General features: G+C 48.5%; 2 protein-coding genes across 8 annotated transcripts in view; one reads left to right on the top strand and one right to left on the bottom strand.

Moving 5' to 3' along the window:
• Positions 1 to 11,387, top strand: part of ZFYVE1 (zinc finger FYVE-type containing 1) — a 44,226-nt gene extending 32,839 nt beyond the window's left edge. For 2 of the 7 annotated variants that reach the window (XM_081508929.1, XM_081508928.1), the window contains 8 exons: positions 3,083 to 3,189; positions 5,495 to 5,603; positions 6,164 to 6,261; positions 6,348 to 6,465; positions 7,844 to 8,014; positions 8,762 to 8,942; positions 9,428 to 9,541; positions 11,150 to 11,387. In XM_081508929.1, coding sequence (XP_081365055.1) covers positions 3,083 to 3,189; positions 5,495 to 5,603; positions 6,164 to 6,261; positions 6,348 to 6,465; positions 7,844 to 8,014; positions 8,762 to 8,942; positions 9,428 to 9,541; positions 11,150 to 11,382 — 1,131 coding nt within the window. In that variant the 3' untranslated portion in view covers positions 11,383 to 11,387. Of the gene's footprint in view, positions 1 to 54; positions 742 to 1,447; positions 2,975 to 3,082; positions 3,190 to 5,494; positions 5,604 to 6,163; positions 6,262 to 6,347; positions 6,466 to 7,843; positions 8,015 to 8,761; positions 8,943 to 9,427; positions 9,542 to 11,149 lie in introns of those variants that run through there. The other 5 variants (XM_081508931.1, XM_081508932.1, XM_081508934.1 and 2 more) reach the window with 5 other exon arrangements.
• A 249-nt stretch (positions 11,388 to 11,636) lies between these two features.
• DCAF4 (DDB1 and CUL4 associated factor 4) overlaps positions 11,637 to 13,956 on the bottom strand; it is a 36,287-nt gene continuing 33,967 nt past the window's right edge. The window contains exon 15 of the transcript XR_014059236.1: positions 11,637 to 13,616. The gene's annotated coding sequence lies outside the window, so the exon portion shown is untranslated. The remainder of the gene's footprint in view (positions 13,617 to 13,956) is intronic.

The raw sequence follows: 13,956 nt of genomic DNA, 5'->3' as shown, positions 1-13,956 counted from the left end.
GCCTTGGCAAACATAAGCCAACAGTTGTCTAGGGCCGGTGGCAATGGAAGTTCTATGGGGATTTGTTGCATGGCAATCAGGCTGCAGATTGTTTCATGCTAAGCCTTGAGATACTTAGAAATGTCCTCATTTTCCTGAAGAACTTGCAGAGAAGTGAATCAGGCCACTTGAGTTTGGAACAGAAAAAACCTTGTGCTGTCACTATTATTGGGCTGCAATTTTACATTTACTGGGGAGTGGCATGCCTTCTGAATTCAACCCAGCTGTTGGATTCATGCTAAAGTTGATATTTTTCCTGAGGAAAAGTATTACTTAGGTTATCCTTTCAGTTACCTATTTAAAAGAGAAAACGAGGGCTAAAAATGCTCTTCTTTGGGTTTCATTATACATCTTTAGTAGCTTCTGCATTCCTTATTTATCTCTCCTTTTTTTCTTTCTTATTTTAACACTGCATTTGGTACTTAAGCATCTTTTTGCAGCTAAAATTCACCCACAAATGCAGCCAGCCATGAAGACCAAGGAGCTGTCATGGAAAGGAGAGAAGCTCTTCTATCCCTTCTGTTAGCTGGATCAGTTGGTGAGGGTATCCAAGGGAGAAAATTAGAGAATTCTCAGCATAAAAAATAAAAATATTAATCGTGGCAGCTCACGTTTTCTGAGCTCTCAGTCTATGCCAGTGTTCTACGGAGTAACTTTGTTTGATCTTCACAGTGTAAGCCATGGAGACCCCTGCTGAGGAAGGTACTCCTAGCCACCCCCATTTTACAGATAAGGAAATTCAGGCACATGAAGAGCTATCGACTACAGGCTGAAATAATTTTTTGTGTGTGGGTCCTCACATTTATGCAAATTTTCCACTTGGTTTCATGCTATATCCAAATTTATTTTTTATGTAAAAATAACTTCCTTGGACTTCCTTGGTGGTCCAGTGGTTAAGATTCTGTGCTTTCACTGAAAGAGGCGTGGGTTCAATTCCTGGTTGGGGAGCTAAGATCCTGTATACCACATGGTGTGGCCAAAGAATAAAGCAAAAACTTCCTCCCCAAATCTTTCAGTAAATTGATGCATTAGGAAGATAATGCTCTATTTGCCCACCAGCTAGCCCCAGAGAGTTAGGCACACAGCTGTTTGAGAAATACAGCTTTAAGAGTGATTGGTGATTTGGCCAATCAGTGAGTAGTTAGCCATAAATTAGAGAGGCCCGTGGGCGTGGGATAGGGCCTGGTGCAGAGGCAGGGCCAAGGTGAGGAGGAGAGGATGGGTTGGTGTGTGCATGGGGCTTGGTGCTGGGGCGCTTCATTGCAGAGGTCCTAGTTGAGTACTTGTTAAGACATATGCGGGACTGAGAGGAGGATACAGAGGTAGTATGTGCCTTTCACAGTGTTTGTGATCTAGTCTGGGAGATCAGATACGTATATCAGGCTTATAGCTTTGCCTCATCACTTAGTACCTGGTTCAGATGTTGAGGACAGCAGGTGCTCAGAGAAGGCAGAGTGTGATCTTCCTAGAGTGGTTGGGAAGGCTTCATGGAAAAGGTGAGACCAAAAATTCCCCAAAGGATGGGTCCTACTCAGAAGTAGGAGAGAGGATGATGGTGTAGGCTAGTGAGTGATTCTGCTGGGTTTGTGTCTTGTTTATTCTCTTTAATAGTCACATGTATATTCCTTTATAGTCTGTCTGCAAATCTTACTTGTTTTCCCTTAGTTACTTTTTACAAAATTACTACCAAGAGAATAGGACTATATGTGTTACTCTTAGATTGTTTTTTTTTTTTCTTTTGGTCCAAGTCAGGGATTCCCACTTGGTCAGCCGTCACTAGCAGGTGGTATTTTATGGGCATGTTCATTTTCTTTGCAGGAGCTGAATTTGAATGCACATGGGTGAGTCCCACACCCTTAATCTGACACATTCTTTGCCACTACTCTTGTCTTGAACACCTGACCTGACTCAACATTGAGAGCTTGTGCTTTTGAAAACACTTGGTTTACAATTCAGGGTATTAGACTTCATTGGAAAAAAGGAAAAGGAGTTTTAATAAATAAGTCTCCTTCAGTGAAATTCCATTTAGAACTTGAGAGTCTTAGTTTAGAACCTAACCTGCCCCTTTTCCGAATCTCATCTTAAAATTTCTTTTGCCTTTTTACTAAAGAAAGTAGCATCTTGTCCTTCTGTTTTAAAGCTACTTTTACATTTCTTCCCCTGAGTAGTGTCTGGCTGCCACAGAAAGAGTCAAGACTTAGGGACTGTGAATATTTTATAATTTTTAAAGCCTAGAAAACCCATTTATATTTAATTCATATGACTTTTTCCACTGTATATGACTGAAGGCTTAGAGGGGAAAAAAAAATCAGCCTGAAGAATACTTTCAATATAAAGTAGTGAACAAAAACAGGATTAAAAATGGAAGCTTCCTTTAAACGTAAAAATTTCAGTCTGTTACTTCACATACCTTTATCTTTCTTCTTGGCATTTATTTTGGCTGTTTGCCATCTTTTAGGTTAGTTACTGTAGTTGATAAAAGGCTGCCAATACCTAGAATAATTCCTCCTTGCTTTTTGGCTGATAACCCTTTTTTCTACATAGAGATAGTTCTGTGGCCAGTAAACTCCAGTGAGTGCCTGTGGTTAGAACTGGTGGAGACGCCCAGAACACTCCCAGCGCACTTCTGAGCTCTGTCTCCCTCCGACTTCAAGAAAGCCACCTTCGCCAGTGTTGCTTCCTTTCCCAGCTTCACAAAGATGAAATGGGCATTCGTCAGTATCTGGGGGTTTTGAATGAATGGTGGAGTGTGTGACGTGTTTATAACTTCCAAGGTCATTAGGAGAGAACAGTAACTTTGCTTCCTTCTGAGCTCTTGAGAAATGGGCCGGTTCTTTCTGAGGTTTCCTGTGGTGAGGATTGGTGTAAGTCAGGCCAAGAAGGTGGAGTGTAAGGAGCAGGAGTCGCTGGCTTCCCGCTTCTAGCCACAGAACCGGTAAGAAATAAGCCAGCAGTGAGGGCGTGTTAAAAGGCAGGCAGTGGAAGGCCCAGAGCTCCAAGCTCTCTGCTGAGTCCCTTCTCATGTCACCTTCCCTCTGCGCAGGCCCTGAGCGACCGCTTCAGCGGTGAGATCCCCGATGACCAGATGGCACACAGCTCCTTTTTTCCAGACGAGTACTTCACCTGCTCCTCCCTGTGTCTCAGCTGTGGGTAAGTCCCCACCTTGGGAAAAGAGCCTCAGAACGGCGCTTCGCAGACTTCCCTGTGCCTGCAGATCGTGTGGGGTCTGCTTAAGTTAGACTGTGACTAAAGGATGGAGTGGGGCCTGAGATAGGTTATCCCAGCAAGTTCCCCGGTGAGCCTGATGGTCCGGGGACCACACTTGGAGGTTGCGGGGGATTCCAGGACACATGGTTATGAAGAATCCCCTGAAGATTCCAACCCGGTTTAGATGTGAAATTGACTGGTTTGGGTACCTTTCACTGCAGAAAGCTTTCAGTTCAGTTCAGCCGCTCAGTTGTGTCCGACTTTTTGCGACCCCATGGACTGCAGCACGCCAGGCTTCCCTGTCCATCACCAACTCCTGGAACTTGCTGAAACTCATGTCCATCGAGTCGGTGATGCTATCCAACCATCTGTCATCCCCTTCTCCTCCTGCCTTGAATCTTTCCCAGCATCAGGGTCTTTTTCAGTGAGTCAGTTCTTCACATCAGGGAGCCAAAGTATTGGAGCTTAGCGTCAGTCCTTCCAATGAATATTCAGGACCGATTTCCTTTAGGATTGACTGGTTTTATCTCCTTGCAGTCCAAGGGACTCTCAGGAGTCTTCTCCAACACCACAGTTCAAAAGTATTTAGCACAGAAAAACAAAAGCACGGAAAGCTTTAGGTTGCCTGTTTTTCTGTGTTTCTCTTACCAGAGCTTTCAATTCTAGTCATTCCATCCATTCATCGTGTGCACAGCACTGGAGTAGGTATCAGTCCTAGTGGATTCCTTTCATGATGAAGGCAGATGCCTAGAGCACATTAGAATTATCCAAGGAGCTTTCCAAATGATTGAGGCCTGGGCCTTGGCTCCAGGGTTTCTAACTTATCAGATCTGGGGTGGTGCCTCAGCATTGGTGTATTTAAAACGCTCCTCAGGTGATTCTGATGTGTAGCTGAGTTGAGAACCTTGAGTTAGGGCCGTATTCTCAAACTTTATGTGTACATCACCTTGGATTTTGTTAAATGCAGATTCAGAATCAGCAGTTCTCGGTGAGATTCTTTGTTTCCAGCAGGCTCCTGGGTGATGCTGCTGGTCCTTTGTTACAGGGGAAACAGCAGTGATTCTCAATTTTAGCATGCCTCAGGAAAACCTGAAGGACATGTTACAACAGGTGGTTGGGCCTTGCTCCCAGTTTCTCATTCAGGAGGTCTGACGTAGAGCCTGAGAATTTGCCCTTCTGCTAAGTTCCTGGGTGATACTGATGTTGCTGAATGGGGACCACACGTTGAGGCTCACTGGATTAATTTGAACTGTTGATAGCTACTCAGTCACAGGCTAGTGACTTGTTGGATGGAGCCTGGGGGTTTAAATGCAGTGTGTCAGGGTCAGATTGCAGACTTTGTCTTGTAGACACTTGCCCACCTCTCCACCGCTTTCATCACTTCATCTGATCCTGTCCTCCACATTTGCCCATGCGGGGGAGACCTGAGCCTTTTCTTTATGAATGGCCCTTTTGTGTTGATCCCTATAGGCCAACTCCTGGGCCACCACGTTTGCTCTGAGTTTGTAACAAGGACTTGGTTCTTGGATTAAACAGTTTGCACCTAGGGAGGACTGAGGCTTGTCTTAGAAAGGAAAGAGGAATGTTAGTTGCCAGTGTGACTTCCTTTAGCGGGCCCCAAGAGCCCAGCAAGAGAGGCTTAGGCTCTGTTGGATCATCACTTTTCCATTCTAACTGTACCTCACCAGGGTTTCCAGAGCTTTCCCTTCTGTCACAGTGAAATTCTAAAGTCCTGGTCTCTGGTTTTGCGTTGTCAGGAGAGCAGAGCTCACTGTTCATTTGGAAGGTTTTCTTGTTCAGCTTAAGCCTCCTCTTAATGCGTTGTGAGAATTTGAGGGTCAATTTTTGTTTTGCATCATGGCAGCCTGTTCTGATTAAACTTCTTATTTCATGCTGTTTGGATGTTTGAGTTCCCTGAGGGCCGTTCAGGTTTTATCTCTCATCAAGGTGCTGTCTTCTGGCTCCTCCAATCCTACTGAGGGACCTGGTGGTTTTCCAAGAAGAGATACCCTTTTGGCCCTTTCTCCTCATGCAAGAGTAATAGGCACTCTACCTGTGTAGCACTGTTGATTGCAACTATGAGAGAGGTCCTTGAGTTTCCAAAACAAACTGCTGTCTCTCTGCTCAGTATTTGGGGCCCAGTTAGTAATAGGGGGTCTGGTTTTGCCCCTGCATCTGGCTTACGCTTGTGCATAAGCGGCCCTGGCTCCTTTTAGCAGCTTCATGTCAGCTTTGGTGCCTCCCTCAGGGCTGGATGTAAGAACAGCATGAATCACGGGAAAGAAGGGGTACCTCACGAAGCCAAGAGCCGCTGCAGATATTCCCATCAGTATGACAACCGGGTTTTCACCTGCAAGGTGAGTCCGCCCAGCCTCTCTTCCAGCAGCTGGCTTGCTGGCCACACTTCCCTCTTGGGAAGACTGGCTCGGGACCATTCTTGACTGTATCCCAAAGTATTTGATATTCAAATTGAGTCTCTCTGGAACTTCTCTCCAGCTCCAGGCATTAAAAACTCACATGTCTGTTGCCAGGGGCCCCTTGGTTTATTTTCTTTAAGCTTAAATTCCCCCTCACTCTTATCCTGTTGAGCCTGTATGCCAGGTTCATCTACATTGACTGTTTATTCTTAAGAGTGGAGTTGCTCTTCAGAAACCCAGTTTGGATGAATTTCTCCTATCTGTGACAGGGATAGAATTTGTAGCTCAGTTTTGGGCCCCTGGGATGGGTACACATTCAGATCATAATCATGCAGGACACTGACTTGTTTGGAGAAAGACTTTCCTCTGCTCTGCTAAAACCCAGGGTCTGTAAACCCTCAGCAGGTCTGGTTTGCAGGCAATGGGGCCGGACAGGGGTGTGGAGAGGCCAGGGGGTCTGGTGGACAGAGCAGAAGCTGGCAGAGTGCTCCGTGTTTCAGGCCTGCTACGAGAGAGGCAATGAAGTCAGCGTGGTGCCCAAGACGGCTGCTTCCACTGACTCCCCCTGGATGGGTCTTGCAAAATATGCCTGGTCTGGGTGAGTTTCAGTGGCTGGCAGTTGGGTCTGTTTGTCTCTCCAGGCCCCTGGTGTGGGGTTCCAGTATCTGTCTGCCTTCCTTGTAGGTACGTGATCGAATGTCCCAACTGCGGCGTGGTCTATCGTAGCCGGCAGTACTGGTTTGGGAACCAAGATCCTGTGGATACGGTGGTGCGGACAGAGATTGTGCACGTGTGGCCTGGAGTAAGAGCTGTTTTATTTTTGTTTTCTCTTTGGGTCGTCCAGTTATTCCTGTGTATGGGAAAGTAGAACTTGTTTACAATGATGGGTAACCATGAACTTTAATATATTGGTGGTTTGGGAAGGTGTGATCTGGAGTGCCTTTTTTTGTTCTAGACCCTTCACTTTTTCCCATTTCTTGCATAAATATTAGAAACACGACATAAACTAAAAATTGATATATAGTTAATCTGCCTTAGCAAATAAAACTTTATCTTTTCATATTCTCCTTACTCATTTTCCATATGTATGTTTGTATAGATACAATTATAATTTATGTGCCACTTAACTGCTTTTTTCTTGTACCACAGTTTTGGTTTGTTTCCATATTGCTTTCACTTTTCCTAATTTTCATTTGTAATCACTGTGTAATATTCTGTCTAATGTTATAGTTTTATTTCCACATTCCCTTCATTTTGAACGTTCATGCTGTTTATGATTTTTTATTAACAAATGCTATCATGACCATCTTCATGTAAGAAAGCCTTTTCTTTGTTTTGGAGTATATTCTTCTTGAAGAGTATTCTAAGAAGTATAATTACTATGGACCTTTACTGTTTTTAAATTGGATTTTTTAATTCAAGATGTTGGAAAAACAAATCTGTTTATGAGGCAGTGATACAGTGCTTTCTTTCTGCATTAAACCATGATTCACACTTGGAATTACCCATCAATCACAGCACATCCAAAGCCTTTTCCCTTCATGGAAGAAAGATAAGCAATTTTCTATGTGTTGTTTGCTTCAGTCATGTCAGACTCTTTTCAGCCCCATGGATTGTAGCCCACCAGGCTCCTCTGTCCATTGAATTCTCCAGGCAAGAGCATTGGAGTGGGTAGTCATTCCCTTCTCCAGGGGATCTTCTCAACCTAGGGATTAAACCCAGGTCTCCTGCATCATAGGCAAATTCTTTACCATCTGAGCCACCAGGGAAGCTATTTTCTATAAGGGACTTATTTTACTTGGTGGTTTTCCCCTTTCTGGTTGATTCCTAAAGCAACACATTGTCACCCAGCCTAGGGTGGGAGACCTCTTGGAGGAGGTGTCCTCTTTATATGATTGTTTATTTCCAGGGTTGTATATCTCACAAGCAGAGTAAGTTCTGAATTGAACAATTGTGCACTGAGTCCTGTGGTCATCTTGAAGAGTAGTATCAGCAATGACTCATACGGTGTGATATTGCCTAGAAGCCAAAGGGATTCTGTCCTGACCCTGCTCTTCTCTGCCAGGCAATTTGTGGTTCTGAGTTGGCTGTGATGGGTGTGTAACTCATTTGAGACCCCTCTCCCTCCTTCCCTTTACTCCCGTCACTCAACATGATGGGTGCCTGCATTTTCGTTTCAGACCGATGGATTTCTGAAGGACAACAACAACGCTGCCCAGCGCCTCTTGGACGGGATGAACTTCATGGCTCAGTCGGTGTCTGAGCTTAGCCTCGGGCCCACCAAGGCTGTGACGTCCTGGCTGACAGACCAGATCGCCCCTGCCTACTGGCGGCCCAACTCCCAGATCCTGGTATGGTGGCAGGATGCCCTGGGTCCCTGGCTCGGCCCATTCTCCTTGTGCTGCTTCACCCTGCCCTTAGCTTGTTCTGTGAGGAAGGCTTGGAGTCTCTCTCCCAGCCAGATTAGCTTCCAGAGTGTTGGAAAGGGTGGGAGACACTTAAGACACTTAAGACAGTCAGTGTCGTCTTTGCCCTCTAATTTCCCCTGTTATTTTCCAAGTATTTCCTTTGTGGTGGATTTTAGTTTACTTCCCCACAAGAGCCAGTTGTTATTGGTCAAGTGTCTGAGGTCGTACCTATAGACTGTGGAGGAAAGGGCACCTTTAGATGTCATTTAGGGTCACCCCCAGCTTGATGATACACAGACCCCACGGCTCCCACATCAAGGGAGCCCCAGCTTTGACCCAAACACTTGTGACAGGAGACCTGTTCCTCCTCAGCTTCCCAGAGGCTCATGAGAAGCTGTGAAAGAAATGAATCCTCGTTGCTTTTATGGCTGAAATTACATAGTCCTTTCTGAGATCCCTGTAACTCAGCCAGGTGGATGTGAGGTACCTTTCCAGCACTTCTTGGAAGAAAATGTTAATCACAGCTGTGCTTCAGTAGGGGTGTTCCATGTGGCTGGAGGTCTTAGGTCCCCTTCGTACCATCGGGGTCCTGCCGTTCTCAGATGATCCTCAGAACTCCCCGGGTTGACTGTCTCAGCTGAGCAGACATGAATGACACCTGCCTCTCTGTTTGTTTTGGGCTTGGAACAGAGCTGCAGCAAGTGTGCCACATCCTTTAAAGATAACGACACCAAGCATCACTGCCGGGCCTGTGGGGAGGGCTTCTGTGACAGCTGTTCATCCAAGACCCGGCCAGTGCCCGAGCGGGGCTGGGGCCCTGCGCCCGTGCGGGTGTGTGACAACTGCTATGAAGCCAGGAATTCCCAGTTAGGTAACGTGGGGCCCAGGAGCCGCAAGGTGGAGGGGGACCCTCTCCTTGGCACTGGGTGTTGGGAACGGGACTCTCACCTGCCCAACCCTGTTCCTCCCCGCCTCACTCTTTGAGAGCAGTCCCTCCTCTGGTCTTGCCCCGGCATCCTCTAAGCTCTTTGTTAACTGGGTCCTGGGGGTGCTGTTCCTTGGGTGGGGGAGGGTTAAACCTGTCCTGTGTTTACCATAGGCTTAGACTGAGTCTTCTCCTGGAGGAGGTTCTAGGTCATGCTCCTGGCCCACTGTAAAGGAAGGTTATAAAATAGCCCCAGAGGGCTGAGGTCAAGGACTAGCAGACCTCACTGGCTACACTGTGGGAGCCCACAGCCCAGACAGACCCTTACCACCCTTGCGGAGTAGCACAGGGTGCCCTGGGAGAAGCATCTAGAATTTTTCATTTGGGAAATGACTAGGAGGTGATGGTGTTTCCTTCATCATTGTCTGCAGATGTCACTGAGGCACAGGGGGACGACGAAGGCGGGACGCTGATCGCTCGGAAGGTGGGCGAGGCCGTGCAGAACACTTTAGGAGCCGTGGTGACAGCCATTGACATACCACTAGGTGGGCCTGGCAGTGCCCCTCTCGGGTGCCTGTATGTGGGTGAGGGCTCGCGGAGTGCCGTGCCTTGGGCTGTCGTTTTGTCAGTCTGCTGACCAGGATTGAGTTGGGCAGCAAGGAGGCGACTGAGAATTTACTTTCCCTGCTTCATGCTGAATACCTTGGTGGTTTCATGTCTATTCCTGGAGGCCATCCTCTTAGGCCATCTGTTGCTGCGTAATAAACCACCTGAAAATGGAAAGGCTTAAAACAGTCACGTCTCACGGGAAAGGCAAGTATTCTTTTCTAAGTGGCATTGCCTGGAATTACTGCTGGATTTTCCAGTAAGGCAGCTGGACGGGTCTTGGGGGGCCAAGCCAACCTCACTTACACGCTGGGTAGCCTGGCAGGGACGCCTCAAAGGCTGGGCTCAGGAGAACTTCCCCCTCACCGTCATTGCCTGTATTCTCCACGTCTCTGCACGTGGTTTCTCCAGTGCTGGTGACTCCTTACGTAGTGCCTCAGGGCTCTCAGAGACAGGCCTGAGCCTGGAAACTAACTCCTCCACTAGGGTCTGCTGTAGCCCCAGAACCTGCCTAGATTTGAGGGAAGGGGCAGGGCCTGTCTGTCACACCAGCCAAGCTGTTACTCCTTTAAGATTTAAGAGAGCCACTCACCTGATGTGAGGGGGCAGGCTTATCATAACCAAGATGGGAAGAGGGAGATGAAGGGAAATCTGCCAGTGTGTGGCGGGCTTAGGCAGGGCTGACTGGGCCTGGGGCATTCCAGCCCTTCACAGGGGAGAGACCAAGGGCTCCTGGGTGGCTGTGATGACAATTGCTTGGATCAGATTTAATCACCGTGGTTCACAGAATGAGCTGATGACAAGCTTTTGACTTGAGAGTGTAGAAATAGATGGATTTATCCAGCCTGGAGGCTCAGGTTGCATGGCTCAGGTGACCAGGAGGGGCAGGGGCCGCCCTTGGCAGAACCTGCCAACTGTGCTTAACAGGTGCTCACCTGTTGAGCGCTCACTGGCTGTTGGGTCCCAGCTCATCAGACACTTTATTTCTTGTAGTCTTGTAACTGCTTTTTTTTTTTTTATAAATTTATTTATTTTAGTTGGGGGCTAATTACTTTACAATATTGTAATAGTTTTTGCCATACATTGACATGAATCAGCCATGGGTCTACATGTGTTCCCCCTCCTGGACCCCCCATCCACCTCCCCCCCTTGTAACTGCTTTTGAAGGTGGGTTGTTAAAGATGAGTAAACCTAAGGCCCTGAGATGGTAAGGAACCTGTCTTAATGCCACAGCTAACTGACTCAGGCTCAGTGGAACTGGGAGGAAGCTGTGTCCTGACTCCAAAGCCCGAACTTCACCATTGCCCCAGTGGTTCTTAATTCAGCCATAGTTTCGGCTCACCTGGAGAGCTTAATAGGTGCCTATCAGTGCCTGGGCCCCAGCCTCAGACATCCTGACCTGTGTGGTGGTGGGTGAGGGAGACCAGTGATGTGTGTGTGGTTAGACTGTGAGCCAGTGAAGTGTCTGCCGCAGGCGTCTTGCCCGGTGGGACTCGGGGTGCTGGGTCCCGTGTGTGCCACCCGTCATGGCCCCTTCCGTGACGCAGGTCTGGTGAAGGATGCGGCCAGGCCGGCGTACTGGGTCCCGGACCATGAGATCCTGCACTGCCACAGCTGCCGGAAGGAGTTCAGCGTCAAGCTCTCGAAGCACCACTGCCGGGCCTGCGGACAGGGCTTCTGCGACGAGTGTTCCCACGACCGCCGGGCTGTCCCCTCGCGAGGCTGGGACCATCCTGTCCGAGTCTGCTTTAACTGCAATAAAAAGCCCGGTGACCTTTAACCCCAGCTCCCTCTCCCAGTCCTTCACAATTCCTTAGGTTCTCAGGGTTAGAAACGAGGTCGCATTGAGGTAGGCCCTCCTCCTGGTCACCTGTGGCGGTGTGTGTCCTCTCTCCTCATCCCAGGGGCCCCTTTCCCGCTGTGGGGTGGCGGGTGGGGGGGTACAGACAGCGAGCTGGGGTGAGCTGGGCAGCGGGCCCGAAGGCGTGAACCCTGCCAGGGTGGGAGGCCCGAGCAGCTTAGAGCAAAGGGGAATGAACTCGAATCCACTGCATTTTATTTGTTAAACATAATAAATACGTAAATATATATATATAGACACACACACACACACACACCCATATATACATACGAAAGGAACGTGGAGCGCGTTCAGGCTGCGCTGGCCGTGAACAGCTGTGCAGTCCGTCCCCAGCAGGGACCCGGGGGCAGCGGCAGCAGGTCTTCCCCCATAAAACCGAGCCAGGTCCAAGGCCACTGCACCACTAGCCTCCCTCTGCCGCTTCTCTCCGAGCCTTCGAAGCCTTTGTGCCCCTCGGCTGCCAGGGTAGGAGCTTCCCAGGGACCTTCTGCTGAGGGTGGCCTGCGGGGGAGCTCCCTGGGCCCTCCAGAGTCACATCCCAATCCCTGGCCTAGGCCTGTTTCAGAGACCACCCAGCTTCGCGTGCAGGTCACGGATGGGTGGAGGGTGTGCTGGGGTCCCTGGACCCAAGGAGTCCCCAGGCCCAGGTGACGTGACGGCCCTTGAGCGGGGGCAGACATGGAAGGAGACAGGCCTTCCCCAGCAGTGTTCCCTGCTTGTCGATGCTTCCATTTGCTCCACCACTTGGCTTTCCCTGCCCCGAAATGGAGCACCTGCTCCCACCCTCCCCTCCCAGCCCCCTCAAGCCCACCATCTACCGAGTGTTGCACTAGGGTTTTTGCTTATTTTGAAGTGTCTTAATTCTTTATTCCCAGACACACGACCCCTTGAGCTGTTGGAGGGGTGGTCATGAGAAATCTTCCAGGGAAACAGAGCACAGAATGGACTGTTAGTGGTTTTTTTCAAGTATATACAAACATTTCAGCGGATCATTATGAAAAAATTCTCCAGTCCTGGCGAGAGAAGTTAGATGAACTTTTGTTTCTCAAGAGCTGGGACATCCGTATCTGTCGTGACTGGAAAGAGACCGTTGTGCTGAAATCCTGTCATCATGGTGGATTTTATCGTCAATGGCCAAAAACGAAGAATTCGAAGTGACACCGTTTTTGACTGAACTAGTGGGTGGGCCAAGCTTCAGGGAGGTACGTGGTGGTCACTCTTGGCATGTCACTGTGACGTGAGCCCTGGAAACGTGTTGGTCCCTCTCAGACCTGCTTCCTTCCCGCCTTCTGTGGCCCAGTGAATGAGGCCTGCTCTAGTACTGTGTATTATTAAATTTGCCGTTATAAAGGAATTTTCCTGCGGAATGCGGACTGTGGCCTCTTTAAGTTCATCAGTATTGTCTTGCTACCTCTTTCTAGTTGATGAAAAGTGAAACAAAGTGAAGTCGCTCAGTCGTGTCCGACTCTTTGTGACCCATGGACTGAAGCCTACCAGGTTCCACTGTCCATGGGGTTTTCCAGGCAAGAATACTGGCTTGGGTGGCCATTTCCTTCTCCAGGAGATTTTCCCAACCCAGGGATTGAACCTGGGTCTCCCGCATTGTAGGCAGACGCTTTACCTTCTGAGCCACCAGGGAGGTCCCCTAGTTGATGAAAGCTGGTGGCTTTTCAGAGCAAAAGCCAAGTGAGAGGTGTATTTTACCTGTAAATATCTGTTTATTCCCTGGGAATGCTCTCTCTCAGGAGAGATTAGGTGTCATAGTGACCTATGGAAACTGGGAAGAGACTTCCCCTTTTGTATCTGTCCCTTTGGTGTTGACCCACTGCCCTGCCTTGCTCTGTTCAGCTCCCGTCGAACAACTGTTCTCCACTGTCTCCTGTCCTGTTGTGTGGGGCCGCCCCTGAGCATGGTATCTGCTGGACCACACAGGAAAGATGTGGAAAAGTCTTCTGAACTCGCATTCTTACACTAGTCAGATCAGGAGAGGAGAAGAAGGTAACCCAGTGTCAAAATAACCAAAAGTTCTTTTTTCTTGTCCTACACACCCAGTGTTCATCTTGGTTTTGCGGCAGCTGCTTTAATTCAGATGAGGCCAAGAGTGCAGGTGGGTGAGTGGTAGGAGCAAGCAGGGAGATGGGTCCAGAAGTCACCTGTAGGAAAATTAGGTTTAAGGAGATCTTACACTTCCAGGGCAGAAGTAAAAATTCCACGTTCTCTAACACAAGGGGGTCGAATAGATTTCTCGAGCAGGAGACCCTGTTGGCTCTCTCTCATTAGCAGACCTTAGGCAAACTGCTTTGTTTGTTTTTTTCCCCCCAGTATATTGGAGTGATCTTCACCTGCTTCATAGGGTCCTAAGAATTAAAAGGGCATAATGGTGGCAAAACATACTCAGTGTCTAGATGTGGCAAGTGCGTGCTGGGGAAACTAAGTGACCTGGAGGTTTCTGTGAAGCTCCGACTCAACAGTTAGATGATTACAGATGAAACG

Source organism: Giraffa tippelskirchi, chromosome 7 (assembly GCF_054371585.1).
Source record: "Giraffa tippelskirchi isolate mGirTip1 chromosome 7, T2T-mGirTip1v1.2.pri, whole genome shotgun sequence".
Taxonomy (NCBI): Eukaryota; Metazoa; Chordata; class Mammalia; order Artiodactyla; family Giraffidae; genus Giraffa; species Giraffa tippelskirchi.
The sequence above is the reverse complement of the archived record's forward strand: the minus strand, read 5'-3'. Positions and strand labels throughout refer to the sequence as shown.